This window comes from Gobius niger, assembly GCF_951799975.1.
Source record: "Gobius niger genome assembly, chromosome: 1".
Taxonomy (NCBI): Eukaryota; Metazoa; Chordata; class Actinopteri; order Gobiiformes; family Gobiidae; genus Gobius; species Gobius niger.
The window spans coordinates 33080161-33097470 of NC_136852.1; the positions used below are offsets into that span (position 1 = coordinate 33080161).

A 17310-nucleotide genomic window follows, 5' to 3' on the forward strand; every position below is an offset into this window, starting at 1 on the left:
CATGCTAAACCAGAGAACTGACGTCTGAGAGAAGCGTGTTTGAAGAGCTCCAGTCACACGCTAAACCAGAGAACTGACGTCTGAGAGAAGCGTGTTTGTAGAGCTCCAGTCACACGCTAAACCAGAGAACTGACGTCTGAGAGAAGCGTGTTTGTAGAGCTCCAGTCACATGCTAAACCAGAGAGCGGACGTCTGAGAGAAGCGTGTTTGTAGAGCTCCAGTCACACGCTAAACCAGAGAGCTGACGTCTGAGAGAAGCGTGTTTGTAGAGCTCCAGTCACACGCTAAACCAGAGAGCTGACGTCTGAGAGAAGCGTGTTTGTAGAGCTCCAGTCACATGCTAAACCAGAGAGCTGACGTCTGAGAGAAGCGTGTTTGTAGAGCTCCAGTCACATGCTAAACCAGAGAACTGACGTCTGAGAGAAGCGTGTTAGTAGAGCTCCAGTCACATGCTAAACCAGAGAGCTGACGTCTGAGAGAAGCGTGTTTGTAGAGCTCCAGTCACATAATAAACCAGAGAGCTGACGTCTGAGAGAAGCGTGTTTGTAGAGCTCCAGTCACATGCTAAACCAGAGAGCGGACGTCTGAGAGAAGCGTGTTTGTAGAGCTCCAGTCACATGTTAAACCAGAGAGCTGACGTCTGAGAGAAGCGTGTTTGTAGAGCTCCAGTCACATGCTAAACCAGAGAGCTGACGTCTGAGAGAAGCGTGTTTGTAGCGCTCCAGTCACACGCTAAACCAGAGAGCTGACGTCTGAGAGAAGCGTGTTTGTAGAGCTCCAGTCACACGCTAAACCAGAACTAAAGTCTGAGAGAAGCGTGTTTGTAGCGCTCCAGTCACACGCTAAACCAGAGAGCTGACGTCTGAGAGAAGCGTGTTTGTAGAGCTCCAGTCACACGCTAAACCAGAACTAAAGTCTGAGAGAAGCGTGTTTGTAGAGCTCCAGTCACATGCTAAACCAGAGAGCGGACGTCTGAGAGAAGCGTGTTTGTAGAGCTCCAGTCACATGCTAAACCAGAGAGCTGACGTCTGAGAGAAGCGTGTTTGTAGAGCTCCAGTCACACGCTAAACCAGAGAACTGACGTCTGAGAGAAGCGTGTTTGTAGAGCTCCAGTCACATGCTAAACCAGAGAGCGGACGTCTGAGAGAAGCATGTTTGTAGAGCTCCAGTCACATGCTAAACCAGAGAGCTGACGTCTGAGAGAAGCGTGTTTGTAGAGCTCCAGTCACATGCTAAACCAGAGAGCTGACGTCTGAGAGAAGCGTGTTTGTAGAGCTCCAGTCACATGCTAAACCAGAGAGCTGACGTCTGAGAGAAGCGTGTTTGTAGCGCTCCAGTCACACGCTAAACCAGAGAGCTGACGTCTGAGAGAAGCGTGTTTGTAGAGCTCCAGTCACACGCTAAACCAGAACTAAAGTCTGAGAGAAGCGTGTTTGTAGCGCTCCAGTCACACGCTAAACCAGAGAGCTGACGTCTGAGAGAAGCGTGTTTGTAGAGCTCCAGTCACACGCTAAACCAGAACTAAAGTCTGAGAGAAGCGTGTTTGTAGAGCTCCAGTCACATGCTAAACCAGAGAGCGGACGTCTGAGAGAAGCGTGTTTGTAGAGCTCCAGTCACATGCTAAACCAGAGAGCTGACGTCTGAGAGAAGCGTGTTTGTAGAGCTCCAGTCACACGCTAAACCAGAGAACTGACGTCTGAGAGAAGCGTGTTTGTAGAGCTCCAGTCACATGCTAAACCAGAGAGCGGACGTCTGAGAGAAGCATGTTTGTAGAGCTCCAGTCACACGCTAAACCAGAGAGCTGACGTCTGAGAGAAGCGTGTTTGTAGAGCTCCAGTCACACGCTAAACCAGAGAGCGGACGTCTGAGAGAAGCGTGTTTGTAGAGCTCCAGTCACACGCTAAACCAGAGAGCTGACGTCTGAGAGAAGCGTGTTTGTAGAGCTCCAGTCACACGCTAAACCAGAGAGCTGACGTCTGAGAGAAGCGTGTTTGTAGAGCTCCAGTCACATGCTAAACCAGAGAGCGGACGTCAGAGAGAAGCGTGTTTGTAGAGCTCCAGTCACACGCTAAACCAGAGAGCGGACGTCAGAGAGAAGCGTGTTTGTAGAGCTCCAGTCACATGCTAAACCAGAGAACTGACGTCTGAGAGAAGCGTGTTTGAAGAGCTCCAGTCACACGCTAAACCAGAGAACTGACGTCTGAGAGAAGCGTGTTTGTAGAGCTCCAGTCACACGCTAAACCAGAGAACTGACGTCTGAGAGAAGCGTGTTTGTAGAGCTCCAGTCACATGCTAAACCAGAGAGCGGACGTCTGAGAGAAGCGTGTTAGTAGAGCTCCAGTCACACGCTAAACCAGAGAGCTGACGTCTGAGAGAAGCGTGTTTGTAGAGCTCCAGTCACACGCTAAACCAGAGAGCTGACGTCTGAGAGAAGCGTGTTTGTAGAGCTCCAGTCACATGCTAAACCAGAGAGCTGACGTCTGAGAGAAGCGTGTTTGTAGAGCTCCAGTCACATGCTAAACCAGAGAACTGACGTCTGAGAGAAGCGTGTTAGTAGAGCTCCAGTCACATGCTAAACCAGAGAGCTGACGTCTGAGAGAAGCGTGTTTGTAGAGCTCCAGTCACATAATAAACCAGAGAGCTGACGTCTGAGAGAAGCGTGTTTGTAGAGCTCCAGTCACATGCTAAACCAGAGAGCGGACGTCTGAGAGAAGCGTGTTTGTAGAGCTCCAGTCACATGCTAAACCAGAGAGCTGACGTCTGAGAGAAGCGTGTTTGTAGAGCTCCAGTCACATGCTAAACCAGAGAGCTGACGTCTGAGAGAAGCGTGTTTGTAGCGCTCCAGTCACACGCTAAACCAGAGAGCTGACGTCTGAGAGAAGCGTGTTTGTAGAGCTCCAGTCACACGCTAAACCAGAACTAAAGTCTGAGAGAAGCGTGTTTGTAGCGCTCCAGTCACACGCTAAACCAGAGAGCTGACGTCTGAGAGAAGCGTGTTTGTAGAGCTCCAGTCACACGCTAAACCAGAACTAAAGTCTGAGAGAAGCGTGTTTGTAGAGCTCCAGTCACATGCTAAACCAGAGAGCGGACGTCTGAGAGAAGCGTGTTTGTAGAGCTCCAGTCACATGCTAAACCAGAGAGCTGACGTCTGAGAGAAGCGTGTTTGTAGAGCTCCAGTCACACGCTAAACCAGAGAACTGACGTCTGAGAGAAGCGTGTTTGTAGAGCTCCAGTCACATGCTAAACCAGAGAGCGGACGTCTGAGAGAAGCATGTTTGTAGAGCTCCAGTCACATGCTAAACCAGAGAGCTGACGTCTGAGAGAAGCGTGTTTGTAGAGCTCCAGTCACACGCTAAACCAGAGAGCGGACGTCTGAGAGAAGCGTGTTTGTAGAGCTCCAGTCACACGCTAAACCAGAGAGCTGACGTCTGAGAGAAGCGTGTTTGTAGAGCTCCAGTCACACGCTAAACCAGAGAGCTGACGTCTGAGAGAAGCGTGTTTGTAGAGCTCCAGTCACATGCTAAACCAGAGAGCGGACGTCAGAGAGAAGCGTGTTTGTAGAGCTCCAGTCACACGCTAAACCAGAGAGCGGACGTCAGAGAGAAGCGTGTTTGTAGAGCTCCAGTCACATGCTAAACCAGAGAACTGACGTCTGAGAGAAGCGTGTTTGAAGAGCTCCAGTCACACGCTAAACCAGAGAACTGACGTCTGAGAGAAGCGTGTTTGTAGAGCTCCAGTCACACGCTAAACCAGAGAACTGACGTCTGAGAGAAGCGTGTTTGTAGAGCTCCAGTCACATGCTAAACCAGAGAGCGGACGTCTGAGAGAAGCGTGTTTGTAGAGCTCCAGTCACACGCTAAACCAGAGAGCTGACGTCTGAGAGAAGCGTGTTTGTAGAGCTCCAGTCACACGCTAAACCAGAGAGCTGACGTCTGAGAGAAGCGTGTTTGTAGAGCTCCAGTCACATGCTAAACCAGAGAGCTGACGTCTGAGAGAAGCGTGTTTGTAGAGCTCCAGTCACATGCTAAACCAGAGAACTGACGTCTGAGAGAAGCGTGTTAGTAGAGCTCCAGTCACATGCTAAACCAGAGAGCTGACGTCTGAGAGAAGCGTGTTTGTAGAGCTCCAGTCACACGCTAAACCAGAGAGCTGACGTCTGAGAGAAGCGTGTTTGTAGAGCTCCAGTCACATGCTAAACCAGAGAGCTGATGTCTGAGAGAAGCATGTTTGTAGAGCTCCAGTCACATGCTAAACCAGAGAGCTGACGTCTGAGAGAAGCGTGTTTGTAGAGCTCCAGTCACATGCTAAACCAGAGAACTGACGTCTGAGAGAAGCGTGTTAGTAGAGCTCCAGTCACATGCTAAACCAGAGAGCTGACGTCTGAGAGAAGCGTGTTTGTAGAGCACCAGTCACACGCTAAACCAGAGAGCTGACGTCTGAGAGAAGCGTGTTTGTAGAGCACCAGTCACACGCTAAACCAGAGAGCTGACGTCTGAGAGAAGCGTGTTTGTAGAGCTCCAGTCACACGCTAAACCAGAGAGCTGACGTCTGAGAGAAGCGTGTTTGTAGAGCTCCAGTCACACGCTAAACCAGAGAGCTGACGTCTGAGAGAAGCGTGTTTGTAGAGCTCCAGTCACATGCTAAACCAGAGAGCTGACGTCTGAGAGAAGCGTGTTTGTAGAGCTCCAGTCACATGCTAAACCAGAGAGCGGACGTCTGAGAGAAGCGTGTTTGTAGAGCTCCAGTCACATTCTAAACCAGAGAGCTGACGTCTGAGAGAAGCGTGTTTGTAGAGCTCCAGTCACATGCTAAACCAGAGAGCTGACGTCTGAGAGAAGCGTGTTTGTAGAGCTCCAGTCACATGCTAAACCAGAGAGCTGACGTCTGAGAGAAGCGTGTTTGTAGAGCTCCAGTCACACGCTAAACCAGAGAGCTGACGTCTGAGAGAAGCGTGTTTGTAGAGCTCCAGTCACACGCAGCATCTGTTGAACCAGGACGATGAATGTTACAGCCCGACATGGAAAGGCTCGGTCTGGCTTCATTGGCTTCATTCTTTTAACCAAAACACTCAAATTCATTCAATTCCTGAACATGTGACAACAACTGGAAAACAAAGGCCTGAGGATTAGTTCCATGTTTGTTTTGAAAACTGGTGGCGTGTGCACCTTTGTCTAGGTCAGGGGTAGACAGTTTTTCTTGGTGTAGGGCTGATTTTCTTCTTCAAAAGTTCAAAAGTCCCTCCCATTTTAGGCCGAAGTAAGGCACCATAATGTGTTGTACATCATATATGGCCTAAATTAGGGCTCTCCAACCTTTTTCACGCAGCGAGTTACTTTTACACAACAAGAACATCGGAGAGCTACTTATACTTCAAAAACACTTATGTAAACTTGTGTAAAATACTATTTGGGTGTACTTCACCCTGGAGGAGCCAAGATCGTATTTCAAAGAAAACGACTTGAGTTTAGTCCTTATGCTTCACAATATGAACCTAACTGTTCACAGATTGTGTTCAGCATGTTCAGAACCAACATTATTATCATGCGTATAGAGATGCAGAAAGTCTTTAGTGAGTGACCTAGAAAGGCCTGGTGAGCTGCTGGTAGCTCCCGAGCTACTGGTTGCAGATCCCTGGCCTAAATGCAGTTTCTGATAAGACATTTTGAAGGAAAAAAAAGGAAATTTTACACATTTGAGTTCTGATTTGTGTAATAATATTTCTCAAAATCACCTTGAGGCAGAGGTTCTATATAACAGATAATAGAGATTCTTTTATCAAGGGCCGGTTTTGGCACCCGAGCCTGACGTTGCCTACCCCTGGTCTAAATGGTTATTTTAACTACATTAATGCATTACTGTTATATAGCACTGTGTGTTCACAATTGTGTCCAGTATTCACCGATTCCACACTCGATAAAAATAGTATAGCCACAGCTGCCTTGGGGTAGACTGAAATTGAACTTGTAATCCATTTTGGAACATCAATATTAATTCATCTCTTTTGCTCTTCTTGGATTGGTCATTTGGTGCTGAAATATTTCAAATGTTGAGCTTTTCACTTTTATGAACAGCACTAAACAAACAGTTGACAGTTCAGCAGCGACCACTTCCTCCATGTCATTCGCTCATTACACTCTTGAGCAAGGCACTTCCCCCTCACCGAACCTCAGACCCTGTTGTATGAGCAGCTCAGAACTTACCTCCCGTTGCTCATGAGACCGCCGTCCACTCTCTGGAACGTCACTGCAGACACAAGAGACACCACACCATTAAGTCAACATGGAAAAACACGCGGCATTAACAAGAAAGGTCTGACGAGATGTTCCAGCTACAACACCATGGGATGGAAACGTGATGAAAGTGGGAAATGTCGCCTTTGACCGCGCTGTAATAAGGCTTCCTCGTACCCTAATCGAGGCAATTTGGGAGCCGACATGATCAGGCGGAGGTGTGTGTGGATGGAGAAGCTGAACATGGAGGAACACTACAACAAAAGGCGACTCCCTGTCTGTCATTACAACATGGTTCAAAAGCCCACACTCGTCACATTAGCCCCGTCACACGCTTTCTCCAAAATGGCGTTCTGGCTGATGGCTTTGCATAAGTTGATCTGTCTGGCGCCTCTCAAGGACAGCAGAGATATGACCGGAAGCTAAAGGGGGGGTTTCATCTGCGCGGTGATGATGGGGCGCTGTGATTAAACGCGGGCTGCTGTGATTAGAAAACGCCAGTGGGCTCATTCATCATGTGTGGACGGACGGCGAGGGAGAGAGAGATCTGCTCACACAGGCTGCAGTCCGTCACAGGGAGGACAGAGAGCTTTCATCTGACCACTACTGGCCAACGCATGCCTGGACTTACAGGGGAGGAGCCTCCATCTTTGGAAAGGACCAGACTGAGACAAAGGTCAGTCTGAAGCCTTGTACAAACAGGCAGATCAGACCAGTGGTAACAATGACATACACTGTTATATTTCCACTTTAGACTTTTGAAGAAAATGGCATTTTAGTCCAACTCTTCTTTTTAGTTCAAGATGAGACGTTGCGGATGAATTTGGGGGAAAAACACACACACATAAAAATAGAGATTGTGTCTATAATATTTGAAATGTTTGCTGTAGTTACTAATATATGAGGAAAACATTTTATTTAGTTTTAGGTTATTGTCCAAATAAGGCACTTTAGGCATAAAAATACCAATATTTTTAGCAACCAAATCTAAATATTGAATAGAGACATGTTGATGTTTATGGTTTTATTTTACCGATATGTTAGTAACAAAGATTGAATGCGTTTTTTACTGAAGTGAAACAAATCTGTACACTGTAAAATGTCAAATTGCTTCAACTCAAAAAATGAATTCCAAGGGCTGCCAAAAATGTTCATGTTGAACCAAGAACCAGTTTACAATGTAGTCGATGTAGTAGATTCAGTTCATTAGACAGTTCAGTTCAGTCGTGTTCTTAGGTTGACATAACTGTTTTCAGAGGTAACTGAAACTGAACTGAACTGTCTAATGGAGTGAATCTCAAATCGACTGCATTGTAAACTTGTTATTGGTTCAACAGAACATTTCTTGGCAGCCTTTGGAATTATTTTTGGGAGTATAAACAATTTTACATTTTACAGTGTACAAATTGTAATTTCTCCTTGTTTTTTTTTGGGTTCAAAGCTCATTAAATCTGGCAGGATTTAGATATTTAGAAAATTCCTCCGAGTCTGTAGGAGCGACTAAAGTGCAGATTTTGTTTTGCGAGATTGCAATGAAAACCTAAAGTTTTGTAACGTCTGTATCCGTTTTTAAGCGCCACTTTCTCTCAGAAAGGAAATGACCATGTTTGGATCAAAGCGTCATTTCGGTTACCTTTCGTGCTACCCGTGGATACCAAGCGTGTTCAATTAAAGGAACAGGCCAGCGTTTTTCCATAGTGAGGTATGTTCTTACCTGAGCTTAGACGAGTTGATTTGTACCTGTCTGATGTTGTTAGCATTTAGCCTCTCCTCCTCTCCTCTATGGGACCAAACGGGGAGCTCTTCCATGTTTTCTCTATTTAAATGTGGTTAGAGTTTACACGATCAAAGTCTAGTCACTCAAAACTAAACATGTGGATTTTCTAAGTGGATAAAATTGGGCACTATATTGTTAGGCGTAATAACACCTTACTTTGTACTTTGACATCTGCGCAGTAATATCTTCACTTAACTGCGCAGATGTCGAAGTGCTCCTCAGGTGTTATTACGCCTAACAATATAGTAAGACCAGGCAGGTGTGCATCTACTCGTCTCAGTAAGAACATTTCTCAGGATGGAAACACAGTGGCCTGTTCCTCTTGAGTCATCTTCTGTGTAGAAACTTTGTGTTGCTGACAAAGCCTTTTGGATGAGAAGCGAAACGTTCTACACTTCAACTACAGAGCACAGCAGATGACTCACGAGCCTTCATTGAAGATGGACAACTCCTGTACGACAGAGAGCCAACACAGACACACCAAACATGTCACTATTTGTGAATGAATACGCGTGGGAAAACTGCCGGTGTGCCGCGAGTAGTTATTTCACGACTAAAGTCCCTTCAACAGTATGTAAGTCTTGCTCAGGAGGGGCATCCACTGGTCTGGAGGAATATTGAAGAACATAACGTTCCTTTGGTGTATATTGGATGAATGTCCAGACGTTAAAGAACTATGGCAGCAGTGTTGCTGTAGTGAGTTTGAAGAACTAGAGGAAAGCCAAACTATAACGGGGATGAAAAGACTGTTAGTTCTGTGCTGTAAATGAAAGTGGCATGTGTGGACATATAGCCTCAAAGTGCAGGAGGATCATGAGGCGTGTGGAGGAGATCAGAGGAGGCGTGAGGGCCGAGGGTATTTCACATATTTTCTTCACTTCTGGAACATTTCTGACTCTTAAGTGTTTGATGCTGCTGCGAGTTTGGACACGAGGCGACAAGGGGCTTTTCTGTGACGCAAATGAACACATGTAAGAAACTCTAATTAGAAATCTGAGGATGCTTAAATATTTACAAATTTCCAAAATTGCACATTGCACTGAACACTGCCTATTCAACATCCTATTCATCAAGTGCTAAGGCGACAGGCTAAAGGGTCTCTGTTTACTCAGAATAGAGTGAAATCCACTCTCCCTCTGCTGTATATTATGTCACAGATACTCTCTGTGGCAGAGGCTAATATCCTCAACATTGCTGCCTGAAATGTGAACTCTCTGAATGTTATAATGACCCGTTTCATTCACTTATTGAATATTTACTGTTTTTACAACATACTCTTTTTGGCTGTAGAAATGTCCACCTTTTGCCCACCACACCCACCCTGCGATCATATGACTTCAGATGACCATATAAGGTCATAATATGTGAATTATTATTAATCCAATCTAAAACAAAAGATAACTTCCTGTTTCAAAGCCATGATTTGTAATGCGAATACAAATGATTGTACTTCAGCCAAACAATGATTTACTGTGAAATGATACTAAAACAATAGCATTGAGCTGGCGGCAGATTGGACCATATCAAGTCTTTTCCCTTTGTTCCCTGGTATCTCTCTCACTCAGCAGTGGCAGACTGTGGCCTGAGAATGTCCCAGAGGCGAGGTGTGTGTGTGTGTGTGTGTGTGTGTGTGTGTGTGTGTGTGTGTGTGTGTGTGTGTGTGTGTGTGTGTGTGTGTGTGTGTCCTGTGAAGTCCGTATCTCCACACTGGTACATGTGCGAGGAGCCGGGCAGGACTTTGAAGCCGGCAGAGTGACACACGGCGAGCGAGCGGACTGCTGATAAACTCTCCCTACAGCGCAGTAATAAATAAGTCTGTGCACGTCAGACGTGCGCACGGGGATGATTATCTCAACAGCTGTTAATGTCTTATTATTGTTCAAAGTCAAACCGTAGAATGGCATCTCACTCGCATTTACCAACGCCGGCAAAAGTCAACGCCTAATACTCCTTCCTTTCCTGCCGGGCCAGTCTTCTCCAAATCTTTACAGAGGCACGGAGGTGGGACCAGCCGTGACTGACAAGCACATTAACCAATCAGAGAACAGTTGGATATGACGCATGCCGCGTGTTTGTAAACGAGGAAGCTCTTTAGCAGAGCACAGGTACAGGTGAACCATCGATTTAATTAATATCAGTAATATCTGTAATATTTTCGATAACAATAATCATATGATATTTTTGCAAACCAGTAGAAATAGTCAAAAGTCGGATTAAACATCTTTTGAGAGATTACATGTGTATTACAAGTATATATCTATCTATCTATCTATCTATCTATATATATATATATATATATATATATATATATATATATATATATATATATATATATATATATATATATATATATTTATATTTTTTATTATATTTTTAGTTTTTGCCGCTTTTTGTTGGTTCTACTCGAAATGTAGACCATAAACAATGATATTTTTTAAATGTAGGAGAACAGGTAATGGGACAAACATACTTTCAATATGGTAAAAACAATGGTTAAGTAACTCAAGTGATGCTACATTTAAGAAAATGTTTTATTCTGTTTCCTGTCTTGACGATGTGGTCTGTGATTGGATTATCGGTTATCGGTATCGGTGTGATTGGCTGTTAGCAGGAGAAACAAAAAGCTGGAGGGGCTGGCTGTCCAGGCTACTGGCTCCTGTCCGGGCTGCAGATCCCCGAGGAGCACGACGGGATATATAGATATAGTCTAGACTAATACATCGCTATTTAGGTGCAGACAAGCTGGAAACCTGTGTCACAGAGATGGACAATGGATATTCAGTCATGTCATGTGATTGTTTTGGTCTGATTGTGAGAATGGATACATCAACATGTTCTTATGTAAAACAATGAGCTACTACTACTTTTTTAAGGTCATTGACGGACAAACAAAAAGCGCTGCCTCATGACCTGGGCCTCTTCAGGTCAGCCGTGGGTACACGCCCCGATAGAGGAGGGATAATGGGGTGCTGCCTAAAGATGGCGGACTGGCCTCACCTGCAGATAAAAGCTCACTGGGCTCTTTGTGCTGGGGCCTACGGAAATGCCTACAGCCTCGTCGTATTTTGCATTTCAGCCACTACTAGTACTACTCCTACTGGTACTACTGTTCCTGAACTACCCACCCCTGCAACTACTGTGTACTGTATTTCTAAAGAACAACAACTACTACTTCTAAAAACTACAACCAAAACATCTACTATGACTACGACAAACTATTACCAACAATATTCCCATGTCTATAAGTCTATAAACTACTGCTACTATGACTATTATTACTACTTCCAACCACAACTACTACTACTACTACCAGGGCCGTTGACAGACTTGCTGGGGCCGAGGATGAGGGGGTTTCACATGGACCCCTTTCCCCAAAGAAAATAGGCTCTTCTGCACTTCATTGTCCATAATTCCAATGCTATTTTTTTTTAATGATCATTATTAAATATGAACTGTGTGTGAAACGTGGAGTCAGTGTTTGTAAAAAGCCCCCGCCGGAGCCGTCCCACACAAACACATGAGCCGCGAGGAACAAAAGAGAGCGGCCCCGCTTCATTATCAGAGTTTTACAGATGACTTCCACAGAGCAACATTTATCCAAGTCGGGCTCTATCTGCGGAGGAGACAGCTGCTGACGCCGGGCAATTAGAGGAAAAGGATCTTCTCAAAGAACAGGGCAAATGGATGGACAGAAAAACGTACACCCGCGAAAGATAACACCAAATGGAGTCTCTGGGATAGAATGAATCGAGAGGAAAGTCATAGTATTTCTGTAGAATTTAAGATGTGGATCCCAAAGCATGATGTATTAACACTGTTGGACGTGGACAGTGCATTCTGTTGGGCTTTGTCTGCTTTGCTTTGTTTCTATAATCGTTTTTTTTTTTACGGTGAGACATTGCAGGTGAATCAGAAAAAATAAATAAAAAGGTAGTCATCAATTTGAATCTTTTGGTAAAGATTTATGATATAAATACGAGAACAATGTATTATGTTGGCACTTTGTGTTTTCATATACAAATAAGTCTTACATATAATTTTCAGCAACCAGAGCCAGGTTTAAATTGATTTAAGATTGATCCCATCTTCAGCCGCCGCTGTCTCCCAAAAAGGAAATGACCATATTTGGGTTAAAGCGACATCTCGGTCGCCTTCGAGCTATCTGTCATTATTTTTGAATGAAAATGTGAAAATGGCCGTTTTGCAGTTACTTCTGCAAATCTCCATCCATTGTCCAGAGCGACAAATGAAAAAAGCAGTGTCTATTTTTTACTCTGACATTAAAACAAAGATGGGAGGAAGAAATCTAGCCAAGAATTTCATCATCGACCATGTTTTCACCTGCCGTGTCTCGCCTTAAGACCCTCATATCGAAGACGCTGTATGTAGGTGCAATAAACACTGTTTAATTTGCTGTTTTTGTCATGTTTAGGATACGATATTCTGAAGCTCTTTCGAGATTAAAACATTTCCAATGCTGTAAATCTTATATTTACTCAAATCAAATACTGAATTTGCTGATAACACGTGAAATGTTCATTTATTTACAATTAGGAAAGCAGAAAGAGCTGTATCGGCAACCCTGTTTGCTGAGTTTTGGGGAGATGAGCCAGAGATGAACGGATGACAGCAGTATAGATCATGCTTTGGGATTCTTCAGAGAGACCAGAGTACACAACTACTGAAAGAAGATGGCGGTATGAGCGGCGTGGGCGAGATGTTCGTACGGCGAGGTCAGAAGCAACAGTACCTGCAGGGGTGAAGGTGAAGGACTGAACTGCAAAACAAGAAGACAGAGAAGTGCGCGGTTAGAGGAGTGCTCAGGCGGGGCGGGGCGCAGGTGAGGCAGGGGGGCGGGGTTAGGGGAGGGGTACAGGTGAGGCAGGGGGCGGGGTTAGGGGAAGGGGTACAGGTGAGGCAGGGGGCGGGTTAGGGGAGGGATCTTCAGTGTGCAGAGGGGTAGTTGGGAAAGCAGACAGGACAATTTGCAACACAGCAGCGCAAAGAAAATACAATCGAAAAAAAGTAACACCTGAAAACATCCAGGCGGCTCATTCTGGGGCGCGGTCCCACCTTTGGATTCACTTGATTCATTCTGGGTCAGTGTGAACTTAAGCCGAACTAAACAGCCGCTCCCAGAGAGACATCCGTTTCAGCCAGCCTCGCCTCTGGGGCACAGAGGATGCGGCGTGAAGGCAGCACACCTTGAGCCAAACCAGCTTCACCATACATACATACATACAGGAGAGGACTTATTTTGAATGAACACGTGCTGCATGACTTTTGGATTACTTCTTTCATGAGGCAAAATGGATCAACTTTATATCAGCGAGGTCTCTCTTCTGCCCCGGGCACAGTGAAGCTTTCCTCTCCGTGTGCCGATTAAAGTGCATTTCTCCTCCGTCTCACTGCATTTGCCCGCGAGAGAGAGGCATGACCAGGGCATGACTCCAGAGAAGTGTGCAGGTGACAGAGCTCTGATGGCCTGATGCCCGTTGTCATAGGAATAAGTTTAGCTCGCCTGAAAACCACCTTCGACTTCATTCTATCTCGAGCAGGGAAGCAATCAGGAGCAATTCTACAGACGCTTGACAAAAATAAATTTTCTCTTTTTGCACCAATATCTGAGTTTTGAAAACCCATTCCGCAAACAGGTCAGTAATATTTGCATTTATTTCAGACTAATGAAAAAGTCCCACGTTCCCTAAATTAAATCTGATCTGACTGGTAACACACTGGACAGAGCGAAGCCGACTGGCCCAGGCCTTGGCAGTGAGCGGCGCTTGTTGTCCTGGCGTTATTGGACGGAGGTCACTCTCCCACAGAAGCCAGGGTCAGTGTGTGGGAGTGGAGCCGGGCTAACGCTGCCTTCACTGCCCGTCGGGAGATTATGGCCATCACCGCCTTCGCCTGACCATCGGGAAAGTCCGGCGCTCGGGGCTGTTCCAGCACTGTGGGCGGATCTGTGGAACGCTCCGGCCCTTTCTCAGACCGCGCTCCCCGGCGTGAACCAGCCTTTGGACGGCAGTGACGGCATCTGCACGCCCACTTAGTGAACGGGATGGCTCAGTCGAGGATACACTCACGCACTCTATTGTTCGTCGGGGGGAAAAACCTGTGTTCGCCAGACTGGGGGCTCCCTCCTTTGAGCGGAACTTTAGTAAACACAAGGTTTTCCTGTACGCAGTTTTCTGTCTCTGCTCTGACATTTTGAAGAGTTTGCATGTTCGGAAAACACCGCGGGGAGTTGTGGAAGAGAGTGTGACTTTCAGTTGCTCCAAAACAGCTCATTTGGAGAGTGTTTGTAGACACAGATTATGATGTCGCCACTAGGGCTGCACGATTCTGACAAGAAGCCTAAGACAGATGTTGTTATTACAATTCGATTGCAGATTTGAACATTTTATAATTAGCCTATGTTTTATTTTTCACACCATTCCGCGACGAGATGCGTCTATACTTCTGAAAACTGCTATAAAACAAACGTGCTTGTTTATTTGTTTCGGCTTCATGCGGCGACTAGATGCAAATCTGTAAGAGGCTTTAGTTTTAATCATTCCCAAATAACAGACTCTCACTCTTTCTCCCTCCTGTGCAGACGTCAGGTGAAACGAACTCCTGCACAGCGAGGCAGACTGTGGACACGGGACGTTGAGCCATGGAAACGCATTCTCTTGTTTTATGAAAATCCACCTCATATTTACATCAGGACCCGCAGTAAAGATGTGACAATAACAACAACGATTCCGTGACCCAACTGGATCCACACGACACATGCTGCTTGTCCATATATAGAATAGGAAATGTAATTCTCCTGTTGCCACTTTTCATTGGCCAACCGTCGAAGCGAGGCTCGATAATTCGGATTGCGCAGGTCTGTCACTCAAACAAAACCTCCGCCTTTTGCACACAGGTTTCCACAGTCGCTCAAACCTCAATATAAAGATTACTCGTGCAGCCCTAGATGCCACTCGAACAGCTTTAAAGGAACAGGCCACCGTTCCACTGAGATATGTTCTTACCTGAGCTTAGACGAGTTGATGCGTACCTGTCTGGTCTTTATGTGTGCCCGTGAAAGAGCCTGGTAGCTTCTAACTCCACCCCCGTTTGGAGCCATAGGAATACACTGGGAGAAGCCAAATGCTAATCTTTGGTCTTTTTCGCGTAGCGGAGGGTACGCACAAAGACCAGACAGGTACGTCACTGATCAACTCGTCTAAGCTCAGGTAAGAACATAGCTCAGTGTGTAAAACACGGTGGCCTGTTCCTTTAAATCTTTAAATATACTGCATGAGTCATTTGTAATTATATGTAGCAAAGAAAAGCAGTGGCACTTTGTATTTCTCTTAGGATTCTTCTGCTCACCCGTTTTTTGCTAATTTTCTTTAAGTTTATAAACGTCTAGATCACACCCTTTACTTCTGTCTAAAATACACAATTGCAGCATTGTAGATCCTGCATTTCGTTCATAGTCAACACCAATGTGTCCTCAGTAGTGTTGTCCTGCAAATACAAACTTTTGTTCTACTTTTGACGTTTTTAGAGCTAAACATTCCATTCCTTCATCGCTCTACAGGCAAAAGAACTTTGGAGAACATGTGTATTGCAGCATGTCACGTTAATGCACCTCAGCGCTCCTGGACGGACGGGTTTGGGACGCTCACCTGCGTAGTTGCTCATGCCCTTCCTCTTCTTCCTCCTCCAGTAGAGCCAGATGCTGAAGCCCATGAGGATGACCCAGCAGGCGCCCCCGATGCCCGCGATGAAGGCCGGCTGCTTCACCACGTCCGTGATCTGCTCCGTGATGCTGTTGTTCCGGTTCCCGTGGATGAACACGTCGCGGAACTCTTTGCCTGCCGTCACAAAACGACCACAGTCTTAACAAATCCCGATCGATCGTAAAACACTGATGGACAAAAGTTGGTTGAGTGAAAGAAGAATCTGGGAGAAAAGCTTACATGCTGTGGCTATTTCATTCTAATTGCTGTGGGTGATGCAATGTTCATATCACAAGAAGAAGAATGAGAAGAAGAAGGAGAATGAAAAGCTCTTGACTCCTCCTAGTGCTGAACATGAATAACTACATAGCGTTACCCTCGATGCCTATGCTGTGGCTTCATTACTCGGCTCTTTTCAAAGTTCAGAAAGTTTGCATCACCCACAACAACATGTTCTCTGGCCCCGCGCAGATATCGAACTGAACAAGCGTGCGCTGCAGTCCGAGGGGGAACGGCTCCGCTCTCATCACAAAGCCCGGACTTGTTTGCCGAGCTCCCATCCTCTCTCTTTATTGCTGAAAAACACACTATGTGAGATGAAGACTCTGGCCCGTATCGATCGGCCGCGGCGGCGCGAACAGACAGCCGCAGCACTATATCACCCGACCACACGGCCCGTTCCCACACTCGCGGAATGAAAAACAGCCGTAAAGTTCATAAAAACAGACTTTGTATGCAGCGCGCGCACGGACCATAATCCTCCCCTCGCACCGCCGTAGATCATTTGAATAGAGCGGCGTTCTGTGGGAGACAGGGACACGCCCTCGGGGAAGCACGGGGACAGCTGCGCCTCGGGGCCGTTTCAAGGCAACACGTTTGAATTTAGACCGTTTGAAACTTTTGCTGAAGATTATTGAAATAAATATGAGGAAAAAGGTATTGCAAGTTTTCTGTCATTTTATATTTTCATTAGGGGTGGGACTTTAACTGTTCATTTTGATTAATTAATTACAAAGAATTTAACGTGTTTCTGGTACGCCCGTATATCTGACGCACATCCGCCCACAACAGCAATGGAGACGCTTCACTCGGCCCGTTGGGGACCATTGGGGAGTTTTGTTTTAAAAAACGACGTTAGACGGCTGTTCTGCTGTGTGCAGGTCGTGTTTAAAAGAGTTCTCCTTCCACTGTAGTCACTCAAGTCTAAAACACCATCTCAATGTAAAACATGTAGGACAAACACAGAGACGGCCAGCCAGCCTACTCTGAGCCACAATAACCCTAACCCTGGTCAGGATAAGAAATGGCACTTTGATTTGTGTTTACAGCAGTTGTTGAACACTTAAAGGCGCTGTTTTATTGCCCTTTTGCTTTATTTATTTTTTTACTTTTATATAAATGTGCCATTGTTATAACTGTTTATTGAACTCTACAAGTTACATGATAATGAGTGATCAGAGTTCCTAAAACACTTGAAAGTTAAATAGCTATAAAAATGCACTTTACCTCTGTTACTTAAAGCACATTTGTTGTTGAACTCATGTGTCTATCTAATTATTGGATAATTAAAATTGTTGTTTTTGCT

At 45.6% G+C, this 17310-nt stretch overlaps 1 protein-coding gene across 6 annotated transcripts in view; it reads right to left on the reverse strand.

Annotated features, from left to right (window-relative positions):
* Window positions 1-17310, reverse strand: part of robo2 (roundabout, axon guidance receptor, homolog 2) — a 567892-nt gene that overhangs the window by 71356 nt on the left and 479226 nt on the right. For 4 of the 6 annotated variants that reach the window (XM_079559102.1, XM_079559103.1, XM_079559099.1 and 1 more), the window contains exons 17-19: window positions 15672-15860; window positions 12758-12784; window positions 6201-6243 (exon numbers count right to left, since the gene is read on the reverse strand). In XM_079559102.1, the coding sequence (XP_079415228.1) occupies window positions 6201-6243; window positions 12758-12784; window positions 15672-15860 (259 nt within the window). The remainder of the gene's footprint in view (window positions 1-6200; window positions 6244-12757; window positions 12785-15671; window positions 15861-17310) is intronic. The other 2 variants (XM_079559100.1, XM_079559104.1) reach the window with 1 other exon arrangement.